Raw genomic sequence first — 24,552 nt, 5'->3', positions numbered from 1 at the left:
GCCGGCTTCACTCCAATCTATCCCACTCCACTCCAATCTACCTCTATACCTGACTCCAGTTTACCGCACTGCACTCAAGTCTCCACTCCACTCCAATCAATCCAACTCCACTTAATCCACCCCTCCCCACACTGCCCTTATCTACCCCACTCCAGTCTACCACAATCTACCTCACTCTACTCCAACCAATCTATCCCACTCCAGTCTGTCCAATCTACCCCAATCTACCACACTCTACCCCAATCTACACAACTCTAATCTACCACATTCTACCCCACTCTACTTCACTTTAAAGTGACCCACTCCAATGTGCCCCTCCACTTCAGTCTACCTCCCTCCCCTCTGATGTACCCCACACCAATCTACCCCTATTTATTCTACTTCAATCTACCCCACTCCACTCAACCCCAATCTACTTCACTCCACTCTACCCCACACCACTCTACCCCAATCTACCCCACTCTAATTTGCCCCATCCAGCTCTACCTCAGTTTACTCCACTCCAAACTACCTCAATCAACCCCACCCCACCCCATTCCACACCGCTAACTTTTAGCCTTGTTGAACAGCAGCCACACTGATGTACAACTTGCCTAAAACACATTGCCAAAGCCAATAGCGTTTGCATAAGGGAGAGCTATTGACTTTGCCAATGCATGTTAAAATTCGAGAGCGAGGAGAGGAACACATCTGAGGGAAGAGACATTGCTTGTTACCCCCTTGCAGCACCCATGGACCTGACTTTTTCAATACTATTCACAAACACTACATACAATGAACTCACATCTGCTCACATTTGTCAGTGATGATCACCTACCTAGCAAACTTAAATATCAGAGCCTCGTTAGCAGTTACATGTCATGATTTTGATAATATACCTCCTTAAACTTCCATACCATTTATAGACTAACAAGGAAAAGCTTTCAGGGGACTGTTAAAGTTTAACACTAATAGACCATAAACACACCGCTTTTAAATAAAACCACCCTTATAAACAGATGACTTTGAATAACTATTCAAGAAAAATAAACTGTAGTAGACGATGCTTTCCTCTCCCAAATAAAATGTCACAACTGTTCACTTTAATTTATGAGATTTTGATAATTTCTGAAAGAATTATCAGCCTTGGTGATTTCAATGTTCATAAGGTCACCCAGAAACACTCTGATGGGATGCTCTTCACAATCTTGGGATATCTCTGGGCAGATTTACTAGGTTCTCATGGAGCGCATTACAGCAGCCAGAAATGCTGCACTGCACTGTGTGAGAAGGATGGAGAAGGAACATTCCATATGTACAGAAATATGGCACCCTCCTCCCCTCTCTCTAGAGCTGGCTGTGCGCCACGGACACACCTTTGCACCATAGCGCAAGCGGGTCTCAGTGAGTCTGGCATAGGTTTTGTACTTGAAGGAAAGCTTTCCAGTACAAAATACCATGAGTAGACTAACTTTAAACATTTTCCTACTTTGTATGTGTGCTGTATAGTGCAGCACACATCCAAAGTCGGAAAAGAAAGAGGAAATGAAAGCATTTGTCCTTCATAGTGCCTATTTGAAATGGGCTCTGTTTTCTCACGCAAAACCCTGTCTACTATTTTAAGTAAATAGGGCTTAGCATCAGAATCCTTGGGTGGTGTCAAGGGAACGTCTATGCACCACCCATAGTACGTCCCTTGGTGCAAAGTAATGCAAAGCAGCGCTGCCTTGCTCTACTTTCGAGTGGCTACCAAGTGCTAAACTTGGAAAGTAAATTAGTAAAAAAAAAAGGTTTTGCATCAATTTGCTTCACCTTTGTGTTGCAAACACAGTGCTAAACCTTGGTAAATATACTTTGTCATCGTATATTTTTGGTTGCACCCTTGACTCTGTATTCTTCAACCAACTAGATAAGCCATATCACCTATTCTCCCTCATCATTAGTCTTCCGCTTCTTTGTTGACATGGAAATACAGCAGCCTCCTTTAATACACTACATACACCAATTTGAAAAGTCTCAAATGATATTTAGGCACTCAAGGCTCCTGAAAACAAGCCTGGGTGAGTGAAAAGTAACAGTAGCCAGATTTGCTGAAAGGTATAAATGCAATGAATCCTGCAGTCAGAAAAATTGAATTGTGGGTAGGCCAACACATTTTGTGGGACGGCCCTCTAATGGATGTGCTAATTTAAGGGATTTGAGATACAATTTATACAAGAGGGTATACTGTTTCAAAGGTTGGAACCAACTCATGGCGTCGTAATAACAGGTGTGAAGAACTCATTCTGGGCTTACAGATATATTGTCCTAATTATTGAAACATATGTATAACGTCTCTTGATCACAGTTTGTAACTTATATCCGAATAACAATATTTTCTGAAAGACCGGTTTGGGGCATACAGGATATCATCTTGCATTTCTTCAAACAAGTTTAGGAGCGTTCCTTAGCTATACTGAGTATGCATATATTTTAGAAGCATTTCAGAAAATATGTCTAATGGTCAATATGCATGACTCACCTATGTGAAAGCAAGATGTATTTTTACGAATGTCATGCATCATGTGGCTGACACCACATTCTCCTGAATATTTTCTTTGCTCTTTTAACCCTTGCTCGTCATTTACACACCATGTCTTTCTTGTATGTACTGTATACTCAGACAGAGCCATTTTGCTCCACACAGGCCGCCACTGCCCCCACCTCCTGCCAATTCCATGGTTCTAGTCAACTCCGCAGCCTTTCTCTTACCTTTCTATGCCATGGAAGCTCATTTCCTGCTCCCGCCTCAAACTGCTTATTTTCTGTAATTCCCCAAAGCCCCTTCTTGTCTGATCCGTAGATGTAGAACATTTGTGTCGATGTTGTTTTTATTATGAAAAGCTCAACTATACCTCTCTGTGGTGATGCTCTATATAAAATTGCTAAACAAATAACGGAATCTCAAATTTCCAATAACCTGTCCTAACCTGAATGCTCTTCCACTACCCATATCCCATTGATTTGCTGATTTCCTATTTCACAGCAACCGTAGCTTATGACAATCCATTTTCTCGGTGCTCTGATGTGCAGATATTTTATTCATTAATTCCTCTGACTCTTGCTTCACGGCCCCTTTGGTGAGCCCCTGGATTCAGCCTTCTCCTCTGTAAGAAGTTGCTGTTTTGCCCCCTCCCCCGTAGCCTAAGTTGATGTATCCTTTCCCCTTCTGCCCTGACGACTCTTTTCACCATCTTTTCCCCATCCCCTTGCTCTTGCTCAGGCACTGACCGCTACCACAAATGCATTGCTTTGACAAAAGAGTGTTGTACTCATTTGCCTGGGCTATATCTTAGCATATTGCATCCAATGTGCATGGTACTAGATTACTACAGTGTCCCCCCGACTTGCACTTCTCCTCTTGCATAATATGGACAAGTTGTCCCGGTGAGGGCGCCTGGGCACATCAGAACAATGTTAGTGGCTGTTGAAATATTCTGTGCAGTGTCTAACTGAACTTGTTTCTCTCTCTCAACTGAGGTCTTGGTGTCATTATCATCGGTTTAGCTGTGACAGTGACCGCTATAACCGGCTTATCCACCTCTGCTATTGCCACAAATGGATTTGTCAGAGGAGGTAATTACACTGGAGGCAGCTCTGGGCATTAGGATCCTACAGGCAGAAGGTGGGCCACAAGCTAGGCTGGTTATTGTCTATCCCTACAGATTGGATCCTTCTGATAGAGCGTGAGACAAGGTACGGACCTGACAATGCCTAAGGAAGACAATTGACAGTTTCTGGCCAGCACAATCGCCGAATCTCCAAATCACAAGTCCTACTTTTCCGACTATGCGTTTGCAGACATTCTGCCTTTTTTTAAACTTTATTCTAGCACTACTTTGTAGAGAGCGCAGAACTCCCTGGACACACGCCGCACACTTTATCAAGTCAGGCCAGATTTTCGTTGCAGAAAAACTCCTGCCGGAGACTGAGCACAGCAATTTGATTGGAAAATAAATAAATGTCCTCTTGCAGAGAAGTAGAGCGCAAGTAAAATATAATGTGTGTTTTTCATCATTGGCAGGTCTGGGAGTAATCATAATTCTTCTTGCTACCATGGTTACTTCGATTACTGGGCTGTCAACTTCGGCCATAGCGACTAACGGGTTTGTACGTGGAGGTAAAATACCGAGGCGCCCTCCCACCATTGGTCTGATGGGGTGGGCCATATCTTTTTCATTCCTTATTGATGTCCTGGGTGTGTGTTCAGTACAGCATGAGCAGCTACAACACGGACGCTAGGACGTGAAGGTAAATAAACAGTATTAGTCTGGCCTAGCGCCGTCTTTAATCACTCCTAAATTGGACTGCTGCAGGAAATACCAGGTAATGCTAATTCCCTTTTTCTCAGCTCAGTACATTTCAGGTGGCCCCTGCCCGAGCCTTGAAGAGAAATCAATTCTCTGTTCCCCGGAGCTGCCTTTTCCTCCTGTTCTAACCTTTCTTGAGAACATTTCAGGTCGGCGTTGCTTGGATAATGAAGATCAAGCGGCGGAAGGAGACATTAACTCATTCCTGCGCTGCACCTGCCATGCGTTTTCTTGTCAGTGTAAAAGTATGGTGATTTCCAGATCCCCCGCGAGGCAAAGTTCCGTTTCCATGCATCATGCATTCTAGTGCTGCCGGGTGTGTGTGTCAGTCTATTTATATTATATGGCAGCTCACACAACGTTTTACATGCAGAGTCTGACACACAGACCTTTGCAGAGGCTAGAGCCTGTGGTAAGGCACTCCCTTTACTTATGTGGTACATTTCAGGTTCCATGAGTCATGGCGCAATATGTCTGGCGCTGCATGTGGTTCAGTTCAGTCGTTCAGTACTTTTCAGATGTTTCCTAGTACAAGTAGTCCAGAGAGATGAGGACGAACTCATTCTGTTCTGTGTGCTGGAAATCTGTGCGTATTACCTTGTGCTTTACACATTGTTTTGGGGTCTTTCAGGTCTCGGAGTGATAGTAATTTGCCTGAGCGTGGTGGTCACTACTTTAACAGGTATCTCAATGTCTGCTATTTGCACAAATGGCGTCGTGAGAGGAGGTAAGTTGCATGTGAAGAACCATTGATTTGTTTTCTAAAGAAAAACCCATTTCCTACATTAAACCCATACACTGGGTGAATCAATTGTGTGTCTGTCTTCGTTTAGTTTAATTTAGTGAATAGAGTGATGCACTGCATATTGGGCCTAAACTTTATATCACCCTTATGTTAAATTTCTCTGTGTTAAAATTAGTTCCTAGTTTTAAGTAGGTCTGGGCGAAATTTGCTAAATTCCTGATTTTGGTGGTACCTGAAATTGACAACATTTTTCATTGGTCGATTTTGCATCAATCTTATCCACCGTAGAACGGTTCACACAAAACAATTCTTACCCAGTTGCTATTTTGTTAGGCCATCCTTAGGCTAGAAACTCAGGTCATTCCACCTACACATAAACCTGGACTTTGCGCGCCCCACGGGGAGCTGTGAGGCCCAACTCCTATCCAAGCCACAAAAGCATCCCTTGGCTATACTATTCTGTTGTGTGGACCTACTTAGAAGATGGAGCTAGTCTCTAGACATGAGACAAACTCTCATTATAGATCAGTTTAATAAACTGCATTCTTGCATGAGGGAACCCCCCCACCCCCAAGAGTGAAGTGACACGGAATTCAAGCACAAGTCACTGGATCTTGTCAACAGTAATATGTATATGTCTTGACCTGATGTTATCCATGTTTCATCTGTCTCGCATCCCTTCTACAGCAGTCAAAATCAATCAATAAAGCAAACCTCCGAAATGTACTAAAATATATTATTGACATTTCATTGTCATCAATGTGCTATCAACAGAAAAATCTGAGCCTATCCCGAGCACCTAAATGTCAGTAAGCCAGACTTCGGGCCAGTAGCTGGGATGAGGTAAGCCTATGCTTTTAATGTTCACAAAGGACTGCTTTCCTAGATAGACATTTAAATCAATTACTGAGGACATGAAAGGATCACTACCGTAAAGGAGTTGGAAGACCATGAATGTGTGTTTCAAAATAATTGTAATCAGTGCTTCATTTGAGCCGGTGGTTGCCGGTGAGGCCCACCGGCTCTCATTTTTAGGATAATTTTTCCTCAACAGATATTTCCCTGGAGCAAGAGAGGGAAAACACACAAAGAGAGAAAGCATGAACGTGCAAGAGTGAACAAAGGGGTCAGGGGGTGTCTGGTAGTGGATTAAAATGGCATAAGGAGGTGGATTCAAGACTGCGCACCCTTGGTATTCAGTGCACCGACATTTAATTACACAGTCTGTGCACTGCTGAGCAGGGCTTTGGGATCCGGCACTCACTATTTTAGCAAATTAAGCACTGACTGTAATGATGTTCAATATTATAAAGTTTTCCTTTATACTTTACAAACTTTAAAGACACAGTTGGGCTGGTCAGTGGCTCTGTTACAGCAGCAGGCACTGCATTTCAGGAAACTCAGATATGAGCCCTTGAACTACCTCATTTCTCAGGACTTGAGGAATGACTTAGAATCCTTCCACCGGGCTTTTGGGACTACTCTGACCTTAGTAACAAATGTTGTAGAGTTCAGGAAGGATAATCTCAAACTACAACATTTCAATATCACAAATTGTTTGGCTGTCACTGGACCATCTAAGTATTCCAATGAGTCCTTGAAACATTGACAATGCCTCTCCTATGTTAAGCACGAGTGGTCGCTCTTTGTCGTGAAACAATATGTACCCAACACGTTGCAGTGGGTAAAGAGACATGCTGCTCACATGTAATGTGAAAAAGCCAGTGCAACAGGATTCATCATATATAAAGAGTTGGGCAGATCAACCATGAGAAAGCAATTCTATAAAATAGTTTGAGTTGAACCCTCATGTGTATTTCAGACCTGCTTGAAAGACGACTTTTAACCGCATGCGCGCTAGCGGTTTTCCCGCTGCGCGCTGCGATTTAAAAAAACCCGCGTTACGTGACGAGCTCAGCTCGTCATCAGCGTAGCGCAGGTTATGCCCATGACGAGCTGAGCTCGTCATCAGCCCCGAAGGGGTTAAGGTTGAGAGAAGACCTCATGTTACATGTCCATACACATACATGACTTTTCAGTATGGGTTATTGTAACTAAATGTTCGCAAGGCTTGGTTATCTAATGAGAAGTCAACTTATGTTCGATAAATAAGTGTGACAAATCTTACATTGTAATTATGTTTCCATCATAATAATAACAACAACAATAATAATAATCAACAATAATAATATTGTTGTCGTTACTATTAAAAATTATAATAATGTTATTAATAATAATAATGATAACTACAACAACAACAAAAACTATAATAATAACACATTTTTATTGCAGGATGTCAACACATGGGTAGCAGAGCCCTTCACATAAAACAGCAGGATACATAGAACTAGATAACAACTTAGAGAAGCAAACACTATACATGTATAATTCAATAAATGCAAAAAGAGAAGAGTCAGTAACAAGTAACTTCTGCAACAGCAGCTAGGGATGGATTGATTAATTATCTGATTTCAGGTGGAGTGTGAATAGGTGAGTTTTAGAACCTTAAGGAGGGCTAGGAAGTTTGAAGTTCATCTGAGTGTGTCAGGGAGCGTATTCCAAGTTCTAGTTGATAATGATTGTCCTTAAATAGAGGGCCATTGCAGTTGGTGTATTCATCTAACCGCTTACAACATCAATTTAGGCATGGACTTATATGCAATGGTCTTAAAAAACAAGGCCCCAAACATGATTGTAACGCACCTCAACCTACTTTAAAGTTTTCATCTTCTCTCCTTTTTTCCTGACAATCAACATGTACAAGTGGCAATTACTGCAAAGAAAGCCACAGGGACTTAGTAATAAAGCCATCACTGCATCTTGTTGTTTTAAAATCCTTCCCCAGGAAGAGCTGATTCAGAATTCATAACTACTGTACAAGCAACTGAAATGTACTTCAACCTAAACTTCTATTAATACTATATACTTGAAACTATCTCTGGGTAATGTGGTTTTCAGTGAATTAATGTTTGTTGCAATCAGTAGATGATAAGACAAGCCAACATCGGTGTTGCACCTCGGCAGATACTCAATTAACTTAATGTGTTTGTATTATCAACACAAAATTAAATGACAGGTATTATAAATTTATTAGAAACCTACATTTTGGAAAATACCAGTACCCCACACAATTGTCATAGTTCTTAAAAAAAGTATAAAAAAAGACATAACATTTTATTAATTGGGTGTGAACTAAACGTGACTTTTAGTACCTTCAGCAACTTTGGCTATATTCACAGCTCCTTATCCAATAGTAATGAATCCCTCAATAGTACTTATTTACAAGTACTAGTATACTTATTCAAAATGGATTGTTTATCAATCCCTTAAAAATTATTCTCAGTTCATGTATTCTTAAATCAATGTCTAACTTCCTAGTCTAGGGAAGGCAATATTCTACTGTTCGCACATAGAATTTTTAACATTTTAACTGAATAATACTTACCAGAGTTACAACAATCCCTGGTTATTCCAAGACCCCAGCATTAAACAATGTTAGGGAAAGGATGGGGTTTTTAAAAAGCATATCATGGACTTTACTTGGGCTAAACAGAAAAGTCACAAGATGTTTTATTTGTGAAAAATAATCTATACCCCTCTGGTACCATCAAATCATTGCACATTTGCAGAGATTTAGGCCCAATATCCATCTGCATAGATTTGTAGAAAATATGGCAAACAAATGGATTATTGTAAGGTGAGTTATAACAAGATAGAATAAATGATATAACTTTTCAAAAGTTTACTGAAAGGATAGTACAAGTTGCAATTTGCGTACCTTTTGTGCTACAAACAGATCTTTTTTCTAGCATGCACACGAGGACCTGAACAGTATGTTCTCTTCACAGGTGGAGCATACTACCTTATCTCACGAAGTTTGGGGCCTGAGTTTGGTGGATCAATTGGACTCATATTTGCCTTTGCAAACGCGGTGGCTGTAGCTATGTACGTAGTAGGATTCTCTGAAACTGTGGTGGACCTTCTTAAGGTAAAAATATTTCAAGGACAGAATTACATCAAAATCACAGATAGTGTTATTTTCTTAATTAAATTAGGAATTTAAAATGAATAAATATAATTCTCATGTATAGTAAGCTTAGGAGAAAACATAACGTCATGTTCTTATGAACACCGTGAAAACATTTTCCCTGAAAGTCTCAATGTCAAAAATGTACAACTGTTTAAAACTCATGTGAAATTCTACCCTGTTAAAACTATAAACTGACACACGTTGCTTTTGGAAAAGAAACAAAGGCCTAATGAAGAATATATTTTTAGTGTCCTCAGCACAACTAATACTTTGTTACACTCATATATCTTAAATTGCAATAACGTTTGTGCACCTTACACAATATGTTCTGCTTTAGAATCTTTTTTTAAATTATATTTTTAATTAGTTTGTCAATACAGTATACTTCAGAACCCTTATTGTCACTGCATGATATGAGCAGAAACACAGGATGATATCCTTACAGATCCTTACAGATTTGAATATACATTCCCCAACACCCCTCACCCCCCTGACTGCTCATGTGGTGATGTGATTAAACACTCAGGGGCCGATTAGGATGGCGGTTTTTCCGCATCCTCCGGGCCGGCGGAAGTGTCCGCCGGCCTGGAGGATGCGGAAAAACCGCTGCGGAGCCTCCAAAGACCCACCGCCAAATTAGGATGGCTGGTGGGTCTGGAATTCCGTCCGCCGCTTTTCCGCCGCGGTCGGCTTCCGACCGCGGCGGAAAAGCTATAACATGGCAGGCGGTGTCTATGAGACACCGTCCGCCATATTAGGATGTTCGTAAATACATGCTTTTCCACGGCGGCTTTTCCGCCATGGAAAAGCATACGGACATTCACTTTGGGGGCCCGTTGTGGGCCCCCTGGGTGAATGGGGGGTGGGGGGTGCACATGGGGGGTACCTATGGTACCCCCCTGCATTTGCGTGCACAAAGCAGCAGGCACCGTGCGGTGCCGGCCGCTTTGTGCATGTAAATGTAAAACATGCTTTTTTAACATTGCGGCGGGTGCAGCTTGAAGCTGCACCCGCCGCAATGTTAAATATAGAGGATGTGACCGCCACCCTGGCGGTCACATCCTAATCAGCACGGAGGGAACGCCGCAGCCCCTGCGGACGTTCCCTCCTCCTCAAGGGTGGCGGACGGACGCAAGTCCGTCCGCCATCCTAATCGGCCCCTCAATGCCTATTATTATAAAGCATGTGGCCTATGTTTCGGCTGTCTTCAGTGCTGCGCAAATATGTTACTGGATTATCTTTTTTCGATTCCGTAGTCTCGCTGCCTTGTTGAGGTATAGTATCCCTGTACTTATTCTAATCACAATGACCCATTACTCATGTCCACTGGTAAATATTTATACCTTGCTGTTGTGTCCCTCTCTTCTCCACTCCATCACTCCGCAGGTTTAATAGCATCCACCTCCACAGTGCCAGGTCCTCTTGCAAACGTTCATCCCATCTCACATGTTTCATTCTGACCTCTTCGGCCACTACCCACTCAGACACATCCTGCAACCATTCAGCATATCCGGGTGGGTGGTTGTTTATCCATTTAATGGTGATCAGTCTTTCAGCCAGCACCAGCCCCAACATCAAGAATTTGCAGCTACATTTTATTTTAAGGGGCTGGGATTAAGCTGAGCAATATTTCACGTGGGGTGACCGCACAACTCTACACAACATACCCAAAGTCTGGCTCTGGTGCACCACACTGCGGGCACCTGTCTCACCAGGTGGGGTAAATGGTGTGTGATCTAATGTCCCATCAAGCACACAATTACAATATCCCGCCAACATCATGTCAGTGGTCAGAAATGGGGCAGCGGCCATTATCAAGTCAGTGAAGAAGCATAGACAGCCACACCAAACACGCATTTCCTACAAAACGGCTACAGAGACATATTGCTTGAGGTACTCATACCCTCTCTGTCATTTCTCAAATTGAGTAGGAAAAAGTTAGAGTCCCTGGCTTTATGTGATCACTATCACCAATAACCGAGAGTTTTCTTAGTGGGCCAGACCTGGCTTCAGGCAAGCAATAATAAATGTTGTTGCATATTGGACTAGTTATTTCACTTTAGGCAAGATCTAAGAATAAACAGTTGAACCCATAGAGTTTTTACACACAGACGAAAGTATCAGTCATACAATTTTTTAAAGTGATATCAAAATGATCATAAATTTTATTATTACACTCCCAAATTGGGTTACAATCTAAAAGGTTAAACCACACATATAAAAACCATCATGAAATTCATAAGTCAAAGTTAAAACAGTAGTCGACGCAGCGTTTCGGTGCTTTGTTTTCTTTTGTGACACCTTCTTCAGGACTTTTAAAAACAATTGACTCCAATAGCTCTGTTTTATGTGAGCAATTGGTTGCAAAAGGATTGATTTCCACGTAGTTTCAGCACATGTTCTTAGTAGCCCAGGCACCTCAGGTTTCCTTGAGCTCTTTCTTTAGAATAATGTGCTCTTCTGGTTACACGGAGGAGCCACCGTAAAATGATGATAAAATGGAGCTTCTATGATTTATAAGCCTTTTTTGTAGATAAAGGTTACTTCGTTGGCAGAGCTTAACTTTTGCTCGTTTGGTCTAAAAAAGTTTCCTCATATTTTGTTATGGAAGCCACTCTTTAAGTCGGATTTCGGCCTCCCTGCTCCTCCGTGTAACCAGAAGAGCACATTATTCTAAAGAAAGAGCTCAAGGAAACCTGAGGTGCCTGGGCTACTAAGAACATGTGCTGAAACTACGTGGAAATCAATCCTTTTGCAACCAATTGCTCACATAAAACAGAGCTATTGGAGTCAATTGTTTTTAAAAGTCCTGAAGAAGGTGTCACAAAAGAAAACAAAGCACCGAAACGCTGCGTCGACTACTGTTTTAACTTTGACTTATGAATTTCATGATGGTTTTTATATGTGTGGTTTAACCTTTTAGATTGTAACCCAATTTGGGAGTGTAATAATAAAATTTATGATCATTTTGATATCACTTTAAAAAATTGTATGACTGATACTTTCGTCTGTGTGTAAAAACTCTATGGGTTCAACTGTTTATTCTTAGATCTTGCCTAAAGTGAAATAACTAGTCCAATATGCAACAACATTTATTATTGCTTGCCTGAAGCCAGGTCTGGCCCACTAAGAAAACTCTCGGTTATTGGTGATAGTGATCACATAAAGCCAGGGACTCTAACTTTTTCCTACTGCTATACCCCCTTCCCTGCCACAGATTACAGGGGTACCTCCAATTTGTTTAGACACATTTCTCAAATTGATCCAGTCCCCTGACATTCGATAAAGGAAATCCTCAGCACACGTTGGTAGTGTATCTAAACATTTACCTGCACATTGCATGCATAAATATTAACACAGTATTTTGAGTTTCTTGTTTTTCTTTCTTTATTCTTATAGTTTCTCTTCAGCTGAAAGTTTTTCGTTGCATACACTGGAAAACGTTTTCAAGGCTTTACAATCTTAGGTATATTCCTTTCTTATGTGGTGATAATTCCAATCCACAATGGGTAAAATATCTGTCTTCTGCGTTAAAATCAGTTCTTCATTCAGGGAAGGTCTCCATCTGGCCAATCCACGAGCTTTTAAGGACAGCTCTGTCATCAACGTAGTCCAAAAACCGTGACTCTCGAGTGCAAACTGATTTTAATGCAGAAGACAGATATTTTATCCATCAGGGAGGAGAGTAGATCACACACATAGGTGCACTTACAGGAGACGCACCTTGATGCAAGTTTGACTGCAGGGGTCTTCCCTTTAGCCCTCCTCCCATGGGGCATTTAGGTCTCTACTCTAGGACTTTGCAATGAGTCCTTTTCCCTGTGGAGTGTGATATAGTCACCCCACCTAGTGGCATCTTATTACCACAAGGCTGGTAAGACCGGGCCCTTCACTATTTTAGGTCCTGATGAATGCCACGGACCAGATAGGACTATTTGGCAGAAACATGTCGACCGCACCTTTAACGGTGAGGGGACAGTAATTTCCCCACTACACCATTCACTTATGTTTATTACCATATAGTTGCCTAGCACATTAAAAATGTAATTGGTTACTGTAATGGTTTTTAAACCTCACGCACTTGTCACGGGCCCCCACTTATTTTAGAAGTGCATCCCTGTCGTCCGGTGCATGCCCCCCCTCCACCAAACCGAGTTTCTGGAGCGTGAGGATTGGTCAATGATGAAGCATGACACCAGGTGGTGTGTGAGACCAATCCGTCACTTTTGGTGAGATACCATCACACACAATTTAAGCTTTACTTAGGTCACTACCCTGGGAGCAGCCCCATTTTGAGTTCAACATTGTATGTTGGAGGCTGACCTGCTCTTAGTGCCACTTGCCTCTAGTTCCCTCCCCAGGAGCCCCTGGGGTTAGTGTGGATATAAGAATTTAAATGTCTCATCAGCCATCAATTGTGTCATGCAGGCTCAGTACAAGATCCGGACACACCAATAAACACCACCATGCCACACACCCCAACATTCAATCACATGAGCTGCCATATTCCCCTTTAAACTCTATCATGAACAGAACTACCTCATTCCCCAACTCTACCCATCCCTTTGGCAGTAACCCCAACTTGCCCGCCCAACACTACGTTGCACAGAAACTTGCAGTTCCCACCCCATACCCAGTATCCTATATGCAATCCAACTAGGAATAGAAATAAGGAACAACTAATATCCTATGCTAGAGATCCGTACTCTGTAGCAGTCACAGGGGAAAAATACCCACAACACCACCATAGCTTCAAGATCCCACATCCCTACACCTTTAGTCCATTCACCTTACCCCATCCAGATTAGTAAGGAACTAACATGTACTGCGTTAATACCATCTGTACTACCCTGACATTGAGAGATTCGATTATTCCTGATAATTGTATCATGCAAGAAACACAGTCAATACAGGTTGAATAGCTTTTGCAACACTTTTTCAGATTATAAAATGGTCCCACAATACGTAAATCTTAGGTAGGGGCCTCTAGGTGCAGACCCAAAGGGTCTACCACTTAGTGCCTCATCACATCATTTCTCACTGCGCACCGTACATGATCAATTCAGAGCGGGTCCCCGTTCGTACAGTCTGTGCCATACTCTGGCCACTTCGTCTGTCCAACCAGGAGTCACTGGTTGCTGGCATGACCTCTGTGAGCAGACCACAATACGTCCCTTCCGGGTCAGAGAGCCAGCAGGTCCGCTTCTTCCATCTTGCATCTGCTAACGCATCTACTTTTGTTTCTCCATCAAGGTCAATGATCCAGTCCAGTCCGACCCTTGAAAAGGGGCCATCAAAGTTGTATGAACAATAGGGTCATACAACAAGTCATACTATACAAACCATCATACATTCTTACATTTCATGTGTTGTTGGACCAGGCCTTCTGGCAGGGTTATCCTAAAATCTTTTGTCTACTTCCTCCTCTTTTTCTTTTTGTTGACTTTAGGATTCTGGGCACTTTACCACTGCTAATCAGTGCTAAAATACATTTGCTCTTTCCTTTAAACATGGTATGATTGGTTTAGACCTATTTGGCATATTTAATTGATGTGCAAGTCGCTTGTACAGTGATATCCCATATACCCAGGGTCTGTATATTATATGCTGCTAGTTGGCCTGCAGCGCTGCTTGCGCCACCCTCAGAAGTAGCTTTTCAAACCTATCTCAGGCCTGCCACTGCAGGGCCTGCATGCACAGTTTACTGCCATATTGACTTTGCATTTAAAGCTACTTACCAAGTCTTAAACTCCTCTTTTAAAACATATAGGTCACCCCTAGGCTAGGCTCTACGTAGCCCCATTGGCACGGTGCTCTGTAAAGAAAAGGTAGGACATGTGCCTTTATTGTGTCGCATGTCCTTGTAGTGACAAACAGACTATTTTGTTTCTCACTACTGTGAAGCCTACCTCTCCAATAGGCTAGCATTGTGAATTCCCTTATATGTGTCCAAACTGTAATTCCTGATCTGCAAGATGTGTTGCCATGTTTGGTATGTTTAGAATGGCAGTGATAAATCATGCTTACTGGTGTAGGTGGAATTTTTTTTGCTATTTTAGAAATGTCACTTTTATATTATCTTATCTTATCTTAGTAGGAATTTATAAAGCGCACGGTCACCCAGAGGTTTCATGGCACTAGTCAGGCAGAAGTCACACCAGAGGAGAGTTACCCAAGAGCTTGCTCATACAGCCAGGTTTTGAGCATTCTTCTGACCGCCAGAAGATTGTTGCTCATCGGGATTGGTAGTGGTTAGGAATTCCAAAATTTAGGGGCGAATAAGAAAACCTACACCCTCCCTGGTGTCTGAGCTTGAAGGTAGGGATAGACAAGAGCTGGAGATGGGCGGACCGAAGATTGCGAAGAGGTGCATGCCTAACTATTTGGCAGCTGATAAATTTGGGGCTACTGCCATGCAGGGCTTTGAAGATTATAAAGCCTGACTTAAAGGCAATGGGTTGGGCAATAGGAAGCCAATGAAGTTTGTCCAACGTAGGTCTAGCCGATAGCCATCTGGATTGCTTGTGAATTAACCTGGAGGCCTGATTTTGTACCAGTAGGCATACGCTTGAGTAGGCCCAGAGGAAGGCCGAGATAAATGGAATTGGAATAGTCTAGGCGTGACAGAAGCAGGGCAATCACAACCTGTATCAGGGCAGAGTGGGTGAGCAAATGGGCAATTTTCCTGATCCTGCGTAGCTGAAATAGGCAGGACAAAACCACCGCCCCCACTTGGTCTCTAAGGGAGAGGTCGGCGTTGATAATGACCCCTAGACTTTTTACCGATGAGGAAGAGGCAGGAGAGGCACCCAGTTCCGCCGGCCAATAGTGAGGGCCCCAGGAAAGTTCGCTCTTCCCAGGCAAGATTAGTTCAGTCTTGCCCGGGTTGAGTTTCAGATGGTTTTGGTCCATCCAGCTCTGAATGTGGAGCATAGTAGTTTGGAATTGAAGAATGGAATCAGTGGAAATGTCCAGGGTAAAGACCAGCGAGATCATCCGCGTAGTTGAAAGTGGTGACCTTCATGTTTTTAAAGAATGAATCAGAGGCCGGAGATACAGATTGAAGAGGAGTGGTGAAATGGACGAGCCCTGTGGGACTCTGCATGAGGTTGTGAGTTTAGGAGCAGTAAAGGAGGTGAGACGGACAGCTTGAGTTCTGCCCTCAAGGAAGAATTTGATCCAGTTGTAGGCAGCGCCTAGGATGCCGGCCTGTTTGACACAGTCGAGCAAGATTTTGTGGTCGACCGTGTCAAAAGCGGCCGACAGATCTAATAGCACTAACGCTTGGGCGTCACATTTATCGACATTGGCTCTCATAGTATTCAGCATAGCCAGGATTACAGCCTCAGTAGAGTGGCTAGGCCTGAAGCCTGCCTGATACAGCTCTAAGTATTCTGTCTGTTCTATGAAATTGGATAGGCTCTTAGTCAAATGAGCCTCTGAGATCTTAGACAAGAAAGGGAGAAGAGAGATGGGCCGATAATTAGAGAGATTCACAGGGTCAGCCCCCAGTTTTTTTCAGTAGGGGGACGACTATAGCATTCTTAAAGGCAGAAGGGACCCTGCCCTGCGTGAGTGACTCATTAAGGAAGGGTAACACACTGTGAGGTAAGTAAGAAAGGATGTCCCTCATGATGTGAGGGGGACAGCAATCCTTAGGGAAGCCGGATTTGACACGAGTCAATAGATCTGAGAAAGTCAAAGGGCAGATGATGGGAAAATGATCCAAGGTGGATACAATAATTATCGGGTTGTCCGAGGATTCTCTAAGCCATGTTATTGTTATTGTTATTGTTAAGTGGTATTTGTTAAGCGCACTGTCACCGTGAGTTTCCTGGCGCTACAAAGGATCCTGAAGTTGAAACAGAAAGAATTTAGTGGCAGTGGGAAAAGAGCAAAGTTTTTAAGGATTTCCTAAAAGCAAAGAGGGAACGAGAGGTCTTAAGAGGGAGTGGGAGGGAGTTCCACAGCTTAGGGGCCAAGTGAGAGAAACTGCGACCACCGGATCTGGTGAGTTTGACACGGGGAACAACTAAGAGATGAAGGTGGGTAGACCTTAGGGCTCGAGAGGGACAGTAGGGAGTGATCAGGGACTTAAGGAAGGCAGGAGATGGACCGGTAAGAGCTTTGAAGACCAGGCAATGGACCTTAAAAGCTATTCTTTCACTGACTGGAAGCCAGTGAAGTTGATACAATAGAGGTCGAGCCGACTGCCATCTGGAAAGTTTGAGTGCGAGTCTGGCAGCCTGGTTCTGGATGATTTGTAGCCTGGACAACAGGGATTTGGGAAGACCATGATAGATCGAGTTTGAGAAGTCCAGACGGGACATCACCAAGGCTATGATAACTTGTAGCAGTGCTTCGGGAGTCAGGAAGTGGGCAACCTTCCGTATCCTGTATAGCTGGAACATACAGGAAGATGTTACTGCACTCACCTGGGCCTTGAGAGTGAGGCCGGAGTCGATAATGACCCCGAGGCTCTTCACACAGTCAGCAGGAGAAGGAGGTGTACCAAGCTCAGTAGGCCAGAACTGAGGGCCCCAATAAGAGGCGCTTCTCCCAGGAAGGAGGAGCTCAGTCTTGCCCGGATTGAGCTTTAGTTGGTTTTGGTACATCCAGTGCTGGATGTGTGTCATGGCCGACTGGAAGTTGGAGACAGCGTCAGGGGAGGTGAGGGGAAAAATAATTTGCAGGTCATCCGCGTAATTGAACACGGTGACGTCCCACCTGCTTAAAGAGTGAAGGAGGGGTAAAAGGTACAAATTAAAAAGAAGGGGGGACAAGGAGGAGCCCTGAGGGACCCCGCAGGATGACGGAGCACTGGTGGCGCTGAAAGGGCCCAACCTGACTGCCTGAGATCTCCCCTCTAAGAAGGATTTGACCCAAGACAAAGCAGGCCCACGGACTCCGGCGGACTCGACACGGTGGAGTAAGATGTTGTGGTCCACCGTGTCGAATGCCGCCGATAAGTCAAGAAGGACTAATGCCTGGGGTAATCCTCTGTCGGCCTTACTTCAGAGGTTGTCCAGCACGGCGAGAATCACAGCCTCTGTGGAGTGGGCTGGTCTAAAGCCGGCCTGGTTGTTAGCCAGGAAGTTGGACTCCTCGATAAATTGCGAGAGGCAAGTGGTGACATGTGCCTCCAAGACCTTGGACAAAAAAGGCAAGAGGGAGATGGGCCATGTAGTGGGAATGCTGGCTTTGATTGTAGAGATCTTCTCCAGGAAGAAGTTGTTCAGGGAATCATATAGGTCTTGAGTGGGAGTTTGTTTGGGAAGGATCCTTTCGGGGTTACAGAGGTCGTTAACTATTGAGAACATTTCCTTCGACTTGTTCTGGGAGTCTAATATTCTTTGTGAGAAGTAGGCTGCTTTGGCTCCCAGAATGGCGATTTTATATTCTTTACGGGCTAAAGAGAACTGGTCTTTGTCTTCCGGGGAGTAGCATGATCTCCATTTTCTTTCCTTTTGACGGAGCTCAAGTTTCTGTTTTTTTAGTTCAGCAGAGAACCATTTTTGGGAGTCAGAGTGACGAGTGGTAAGTGGGGCGTGAATATTACAGGCCGACTGCAGCCAAGAAGAGATATTGACTTCCATAGAATTAATATCTGAGTTGAAAGTGGGTACTGAGCTGGCCAGTGTGTCCGCAAAGGCTTGTTTATCTAAGGCCCTCCACTTTCTAGTGACTCCGCCCCCTGAAGTGATGTTCCTGAGCTTGGAAAGCATGACAACATTAAATTGTATTAAGTGATGGTCCGACCATATGCAAGGAGAGATGGACAGTTCTGTCAGTGAGAGATTGATAGACCAGATTTGGCCCAATGCGTGGCCCTTAATGTGGGTGGCAGAATGAATGTGTTGAACAAAATTTAAATTTAAGAGTAAATCGAGTAACTCTGTGGGGTGAGGTCCTCCTAGGGCATCATTGAGCCAATAGTTCAAGTCGCCTACGAGTAAGGTATTTGTAAAATCCATGGCCAAATTAGCCAGCTGTTCACATAAGGAGATGGGAAAATTAGGCATGGGCTGGGGAGGCCGATAAAGCAGGACAAAATTAAGAGCTCCAGAGCTGGAGTCAAGTTTAATAACTATATTGTCCACCGCCGGCAGAGCCAAAGGAGATATACAAGCAAATTTATGGTGTTTGAGTATAATAGCTGCGACTCCACCACCGGGTCTGCCTGAAGATCGATTAGCCTGCAGGATGTAATAGTCCTGGAGTAGGGCGGCCAAGATATCAGGAATAGAGTCCTGGGACAACCAGGTTTCGGTAAGCAAAAGTATATCTGGTTTGTCTGCTGCGGGCAGTAAGAAAATATCAAGCTGATGTTTGACAAGAGAACGTGTATTGAGATACAGGATGCGGAGAGCAGAGTGTTTAAATGTGGTAGAGTCAGGGGTAAGGGAGTGGTAAGGAATGCAGGTAGGGGCAGGAAGGGAGCTATGTATGTGGAAGCTTCCGTTAATTTTTAGGCGATTACCGGCGGCCGCATCAAGAGGTGAGTGCTCTTTGGAAAAGGACCTGAGTTCCTCTGAGGAGTATTTAAGAGAATGGCCAGAGTGCCTGATCCCTGGGCCCATCGGGGCGCGGACAGGCGCAGACGGGCTTGCCTTTGGCGCGTCCGCTACACGCGTCCGCTGCGCTCCCACGGTGTCACGTACATTTAAGCTTAGGCTCCGCCTTAATCTCCTTCCCCCTTGCGGCCGATTGGCTGGGGCCTCAGGGTGGTGTCAGGAGCATCAAGAGGGAGGCAAGAGTTTCGAGCGATTACTGGCGAGTGCTATTTTAAAAACACACAGAAACAAAATCAGGTAACAGTTTTCAAGTGACAATTTTAAAAGTAAATTAGAGCGAGCAACAGCCCGTCAGCGTGACAGCAGGCCTAGAATCGCCTGAGGTCGCGTTGCGGTGAGCTTTCTAGCCTAGGCTCCGCCTCAATCTCCTCCCCCCTTGCGGCTGATTGGCTGAGGCCTCAGGGTGGTGTCAGGAGCGTCACGAGGGCAGCAAGAGTTTCGAGCGATTACTGGCGAGTGCTATTTTAAAAACACACAGAAACAAAATCAGGTAACAGTTTTCAAGTGACAATTTGAAAAGTAAATTAGAGCGAGCAACAGCCCGTCAGCGTGACAACAGGCCTAGAATCGCCTGAGGTCGCGTTGCGGTGAGCTTTTTAGCCTAGGCTCCGCCTCAATCTCCTCCCTCCCTGCGGCCGATTGGCTGAGGCCTCAGAGTTTTGTCAGGAGCGTCAAGAGGGCAGCAAGAGTTTCGAGCGATTACTGGTGAGTGCTATTTTAAAAAAACACAGAAACTAAATCACGTAACAGTTTTCAAGTGAGAATTTTAAAAGTAAATTAGAGCGAGCAACAGCTTGTCAGCGTGACAACAGGCCTAGAATCGCCTGAGGTCGCGTTGCGGTGAGCTTTCTAGCCTAGGCTCTGCCTCAATCTCCTCCTCCCTTGCGGCCGATTGGCTGAGGCCTCAGGGTGGTGTCAGGAGCGTCAAGAGGGCAGCAAGAGTTTCGAGCGATTACTGGCGAGTGCTATTTTAAAAACACTTTTAGAAAGTGGGCATTTCACTGCGCTTAGAACTCTAGTGCGTTGCAGCCTGACTCCACTCCACGTCTTTGCCTACACTTTGTGCCTATTTTCCAGACAGACACAACACAAGAAAGGCTGGGTGTGACAAGAGAGGCATCTGCATCCATATGCATACTGATAGTCTTTCTGGGCTCGGGGAGAGGGAGGTGGGGCACACTCACATTTGAATAGGGTGTGTCCTGCCCTCACACAAAAAGGCTAATATACCCCCTACTGTACGTTTGGAGCCAGGGCTAGGTTTGAAAGGGAGTGTTGGGTGGAGAAGTGTGGCTCAATGGTTAGAGCAGGCAGACCTTGATGCAGAGCTCTGGCCAGGGACCAGGGTTCGATTCCCGCCTCGGCGGGTCTCCGGCTCATTAATTCCCCTGACTGGATATTCTCGCCTCAGTGCCTGTTCTGATCATGGGTCCCACGCTGCAACTCTGGGCAATAGCTTGCTTAGTCTCCACAACGGCCCCAAAAGCGCTGGGATGCCTGGCTGCACCTGGGGGGTGCCCAGGAGTGGACATTTCCCAGGAAAGCCAGGAAGGGTTCCTAAGCGGTATACGGACAGCGCCGGGACACCTCCGGTGGAGGTAGCTGTGCGCTTTACAAATTCCTACATTTACATTTACATTCACTTGTAAAGGTTTATTTACAATTCCCCCTAGACCAAAGACATTTAGAGTATAACTACAGGGTCTCTGACCCAATGATTTCAGAGCACTTTTGGAACTGAAACCGAACCCCTGTCAGAAGGACTGCTGCAGTGCTCAAATGACTCATCTGTCTGAAGGACAGCTGCACTGCTGCACTGCTCAAATGACTCATCTGGACTGCTCTTCTGCTGTTTCCCTGCTGCCTGCTACTTGCTGGGAGGCCTAAAGGACTCACTGGATTGCTTTTCTGTTGCTGCCATGCTACCAGCTGCTACCCCACTCTGTTCCGCCAAGGCCCTATGGCACTGCCAGGAGAGATCACCAGTTAGACCTACTGGTTTTGTTGTGCTGGTCTGCCTGTCTACTGCTGCCTGCTATTTGCTTTGTGCCCCAGTGCTCTCAAGAGGGTTGTCTGCTTGCAGCTCTCTCCCTGTCCTTGGGACTCCTAGGGAGCCACAAGGATTCCTCCAAACCAGCCTGAATCCAGCCGTGGGATTTGTGAGTCCAGCTGGGGCTCTGTAAAAAACCCAGCATGTGGTGAACGCTGTTGCTGGTACTCAGCGCGTGTGGAGCTCCTCATTAGTGTCTTTCTAAAGCAAACGCTATTACTGGACTCAGTGCATGTGGAGCTCCTCATTAGTGTCTCTCTAAATCAAATGTTGTTTTAGGACTCAGTGCGTGTGGAGCTCCTCATTAGTGTCTCTCTAAAGCAAACGCTGTTATTGGACTCAGTGAGTGTGGAGCTCCTCATTAGTGTCTCTCTAAAGCAAACGCTGTTGTTGGTACTGAGTGCCTGTGGAGCTACTCATTAGTGTCTCTCTGAAGCAAACGTTATTGTTGGTACTCGGTGCGTGTGGAGCTCCTCATTAGTGTCTCCCTAAAGCAAACGCTGTTACTGGATTCAGTGCGTGTGGAGCTCCTCATTAGTGTCTCTCTAAAGCAAACGTTGTTGTTGGTACTCAGTGCGTGTGAAGCTCCTCATTAGTGTCTCTCTGAAGCAAACGCTGTTACTGGACTCAGTGCGTGTGGAGCTCCTCATTAGTGTCTCTCTAAAGCAAACGCTGTTACTGGACTCAGTGCGTGTGGAGCTCCTCATTAGTGTCTCTCTAAAGCAAACGTTGTTGTTGATACTCAGTGCGTGTGAAGCTCCTCATTAGTGTCTCTCTGAAGCAAACGCTGTTACTGGACTCAGTGCGTGTGGAGCTTCTCATTAGTGTCTCTCTAAAGGAAACGCTATTACTAGACTTAGTGCGTTTTGAGCTCCTCATTACTGTCTCTCTAAAGCAAACACTGTTTCTGCACTCAGTGCATGTGGAGATCCTCATTACTGTCTGTCTCTAAAGCAAACGCTGTTATTGGACTCAGTGAGTGTGGAGCTCCTCATTAGTGTCTCTCTAAAGCAAACGCTGTTGTTGGTACTGAATGTGTGTGGAGCTCCTCATTAGTGTCTCTCTGAAGCAAACGCTGTTGTTGGTACTTGGTGCGTGTGGAGCTCCTCATTAGTGTCTCTCTGAAGCAAACGCTGTTACTGGTACTGAATGCGTGTGGAGCTCCTCATTAGTGTCTCTCTGAAGCAAACGCTGTTGTTGGTACTTGGTGTGTGTGGAGCTCCTCATTAGTGTCTCTATAAATCAAACACTGTTGTTGGTACTCAGTGCATGTGAAGCTTCTTATTAGTGTCTCTCTGAAGCAAATGCTGTTACTGGACTCAGTGCTTGTGGAGCTTCTCATTAGTGTCTCTCTAAAGGAAACGCTGTTACTGGACTTAGTGCCTGCGGAGCTGGTCATTACTGTCTCTTTAAAGCAAACACTGTTACTGGAATCAGTGCGTGTGGAGCTCCTCATTACTGTCTCTTTAAAGCAAACACTGTTACTGGACTGCGTGTGGAGCTCCTCATTAGTGTCTCTCTGTAGCAAACGCTGTTACTGGACTTAGTGCGTGTGGAGCTCCTCATTAGTGTCTCTCTAAAGCAAACACTGTTACTGGAATCAGTGCGTATGGAGCTCCTTATTACAGTCACTCTGTCTAAAGCATGTGGTTTCACTAATCCAACTCGGGGAGAACCTTGTTTTAAGCTAGCGGACGGAACGCGCTTCCCAATACAAAGGGAGTGGCAGCGTGATTGATCTTCAAAGCGGTCTCCAGGCAGGAAAGTCGCGACATGCCGCAGGTTTGGAGGGAAGAGCTTTTCAGCAGAAGTGCGCTCCCAACTCAACTTCAATAATCAACCTACAGCACTCTTTGTTTCATACCAAATGCTTCCTGAAACTCAGCATTGCACCCAGAGATAAGCAGTCTTTCCTGGCATCTGCGTTCCAGAGAGCCAGGTGTCGGCGGTGCTGCGCCTAACCTCCCCAAAGGGAGATCAGCTGTTTGCCACCGTGAACATTTCTGTAGCGTGCCGAGGCCAGACGAGTCCCAAAGGAGTAGCGGTCTTGCCCTTTCTGAAAGCGCTCCCCAACCGGCATCAGCGGAGCGTGTAGACTGACTCCACTCTCATCTCGAGTGCGCAGAGGGCTCGAGCGTGAAACCAGCACTTGAGAGGGAGAAGGGGGGCAAGCCAGACTGACAACCGATTTGTGTGTGAAAATTGAAACAGGTGCACATCACAAACTTTATTAAAACTGGCTCCTTGCCTTACAAAACAAAAACCTCTCTAAACATTGAGTTACCTGACCCCTTGCCTTTCCTTCCCCCGCCCCTACAATCCCCACATGATAAAAACATCCCCCCACCCTGCAAAACACAATACATAAAATGCAAATACATTAAATAATACACCGTAATAGACAATCTTATCCCATAACCTTTGACCTTCTTAACCCCCAAAACCTAACCTCCTATCCGTCTACCTGCAACTGTAACTAATGAGCTCCAATGTAAAACCTCCAACCTGTTTAACCTTTCCGCATTCCTGAACACCAACTCCCCAACTTAACGCTAACTACCAAAACTCCAGCCAAACTTGGCCAACTTCCAAAACAACACCGCCACCCAGGAAAAGTCAGGAGGATAGGTGTATACACCGCCTCCCTACTTTTTCTGCCCCCCACTCTCCCTCCGCTCCCCAAACACCCAGGACCACCGACTCTCTAGCGAACCCCCAACAACCGTGACAACACCTCGCGTAATTCCAGCAGGTCCATGCCCAGATGAGACAAATTAACCCAATCTCCCCGAAACAGTTCCGGGGCGTCATATCTTATGTCCTTG

The 24,552-nt window shown here is 44.8% G+C and overlaps 1 protein-coding gene across 3 annotated transcripts in view; it reads left to right on the top strand.

Moving 5' to 3' along the window:
• The window catches only part of SLC12A1 (solute carrier family 12 member 1), a 425,119-nt gene that overhangs the window by 100,934 nt on the left and 299,633 nt on the right, over window positions 1–24,552 (top strand). Inside the window, exons 5-6 of one of the 3 annotated variants that reach the window (XM_078684807.1) lie at window positions 4,960–5,055; window positions 8,922–9,061. In XM_078684807.1, the coding sequence (XP_078540933.1) occupies window positions 4,960–5,055; window positions 8,922–9,061 (236 nt within the window). Of the gene's footprint in view, window positions 1–3,498; window positions 3,595–4,042; window positions 4,139–4,959; window positions 5,056–8,921; window positions 9,062–24,552 lie in introns of all 3 variants that reach the window. The other 2 variants (XM_078684808.1, XM_078684809.1) reach the window with 2 other exon arrangements.

The sequence above is a fragment of the Lissotriton helveticus genome, chromosome 3_2, assembly GCF_964261635.1.
Source record: "Lissotriton helveticus chromosome 3_2, aLisHel1.1, whole genome shotgun sequence".
In the NCBI taxonomy this organism is placed as follows: domain Eukaryota; kingdom Metazoa; phylum Chordata; class Amphibia; order Caudata; family Salamandridae; genus Lissotriton; species Lissotriton helveticus.
The sequence above is the reverse complement of the archived record's forward strand: the minus strand, read 5'-3'. Positions and strand labels throughout refer to the sequence as shown.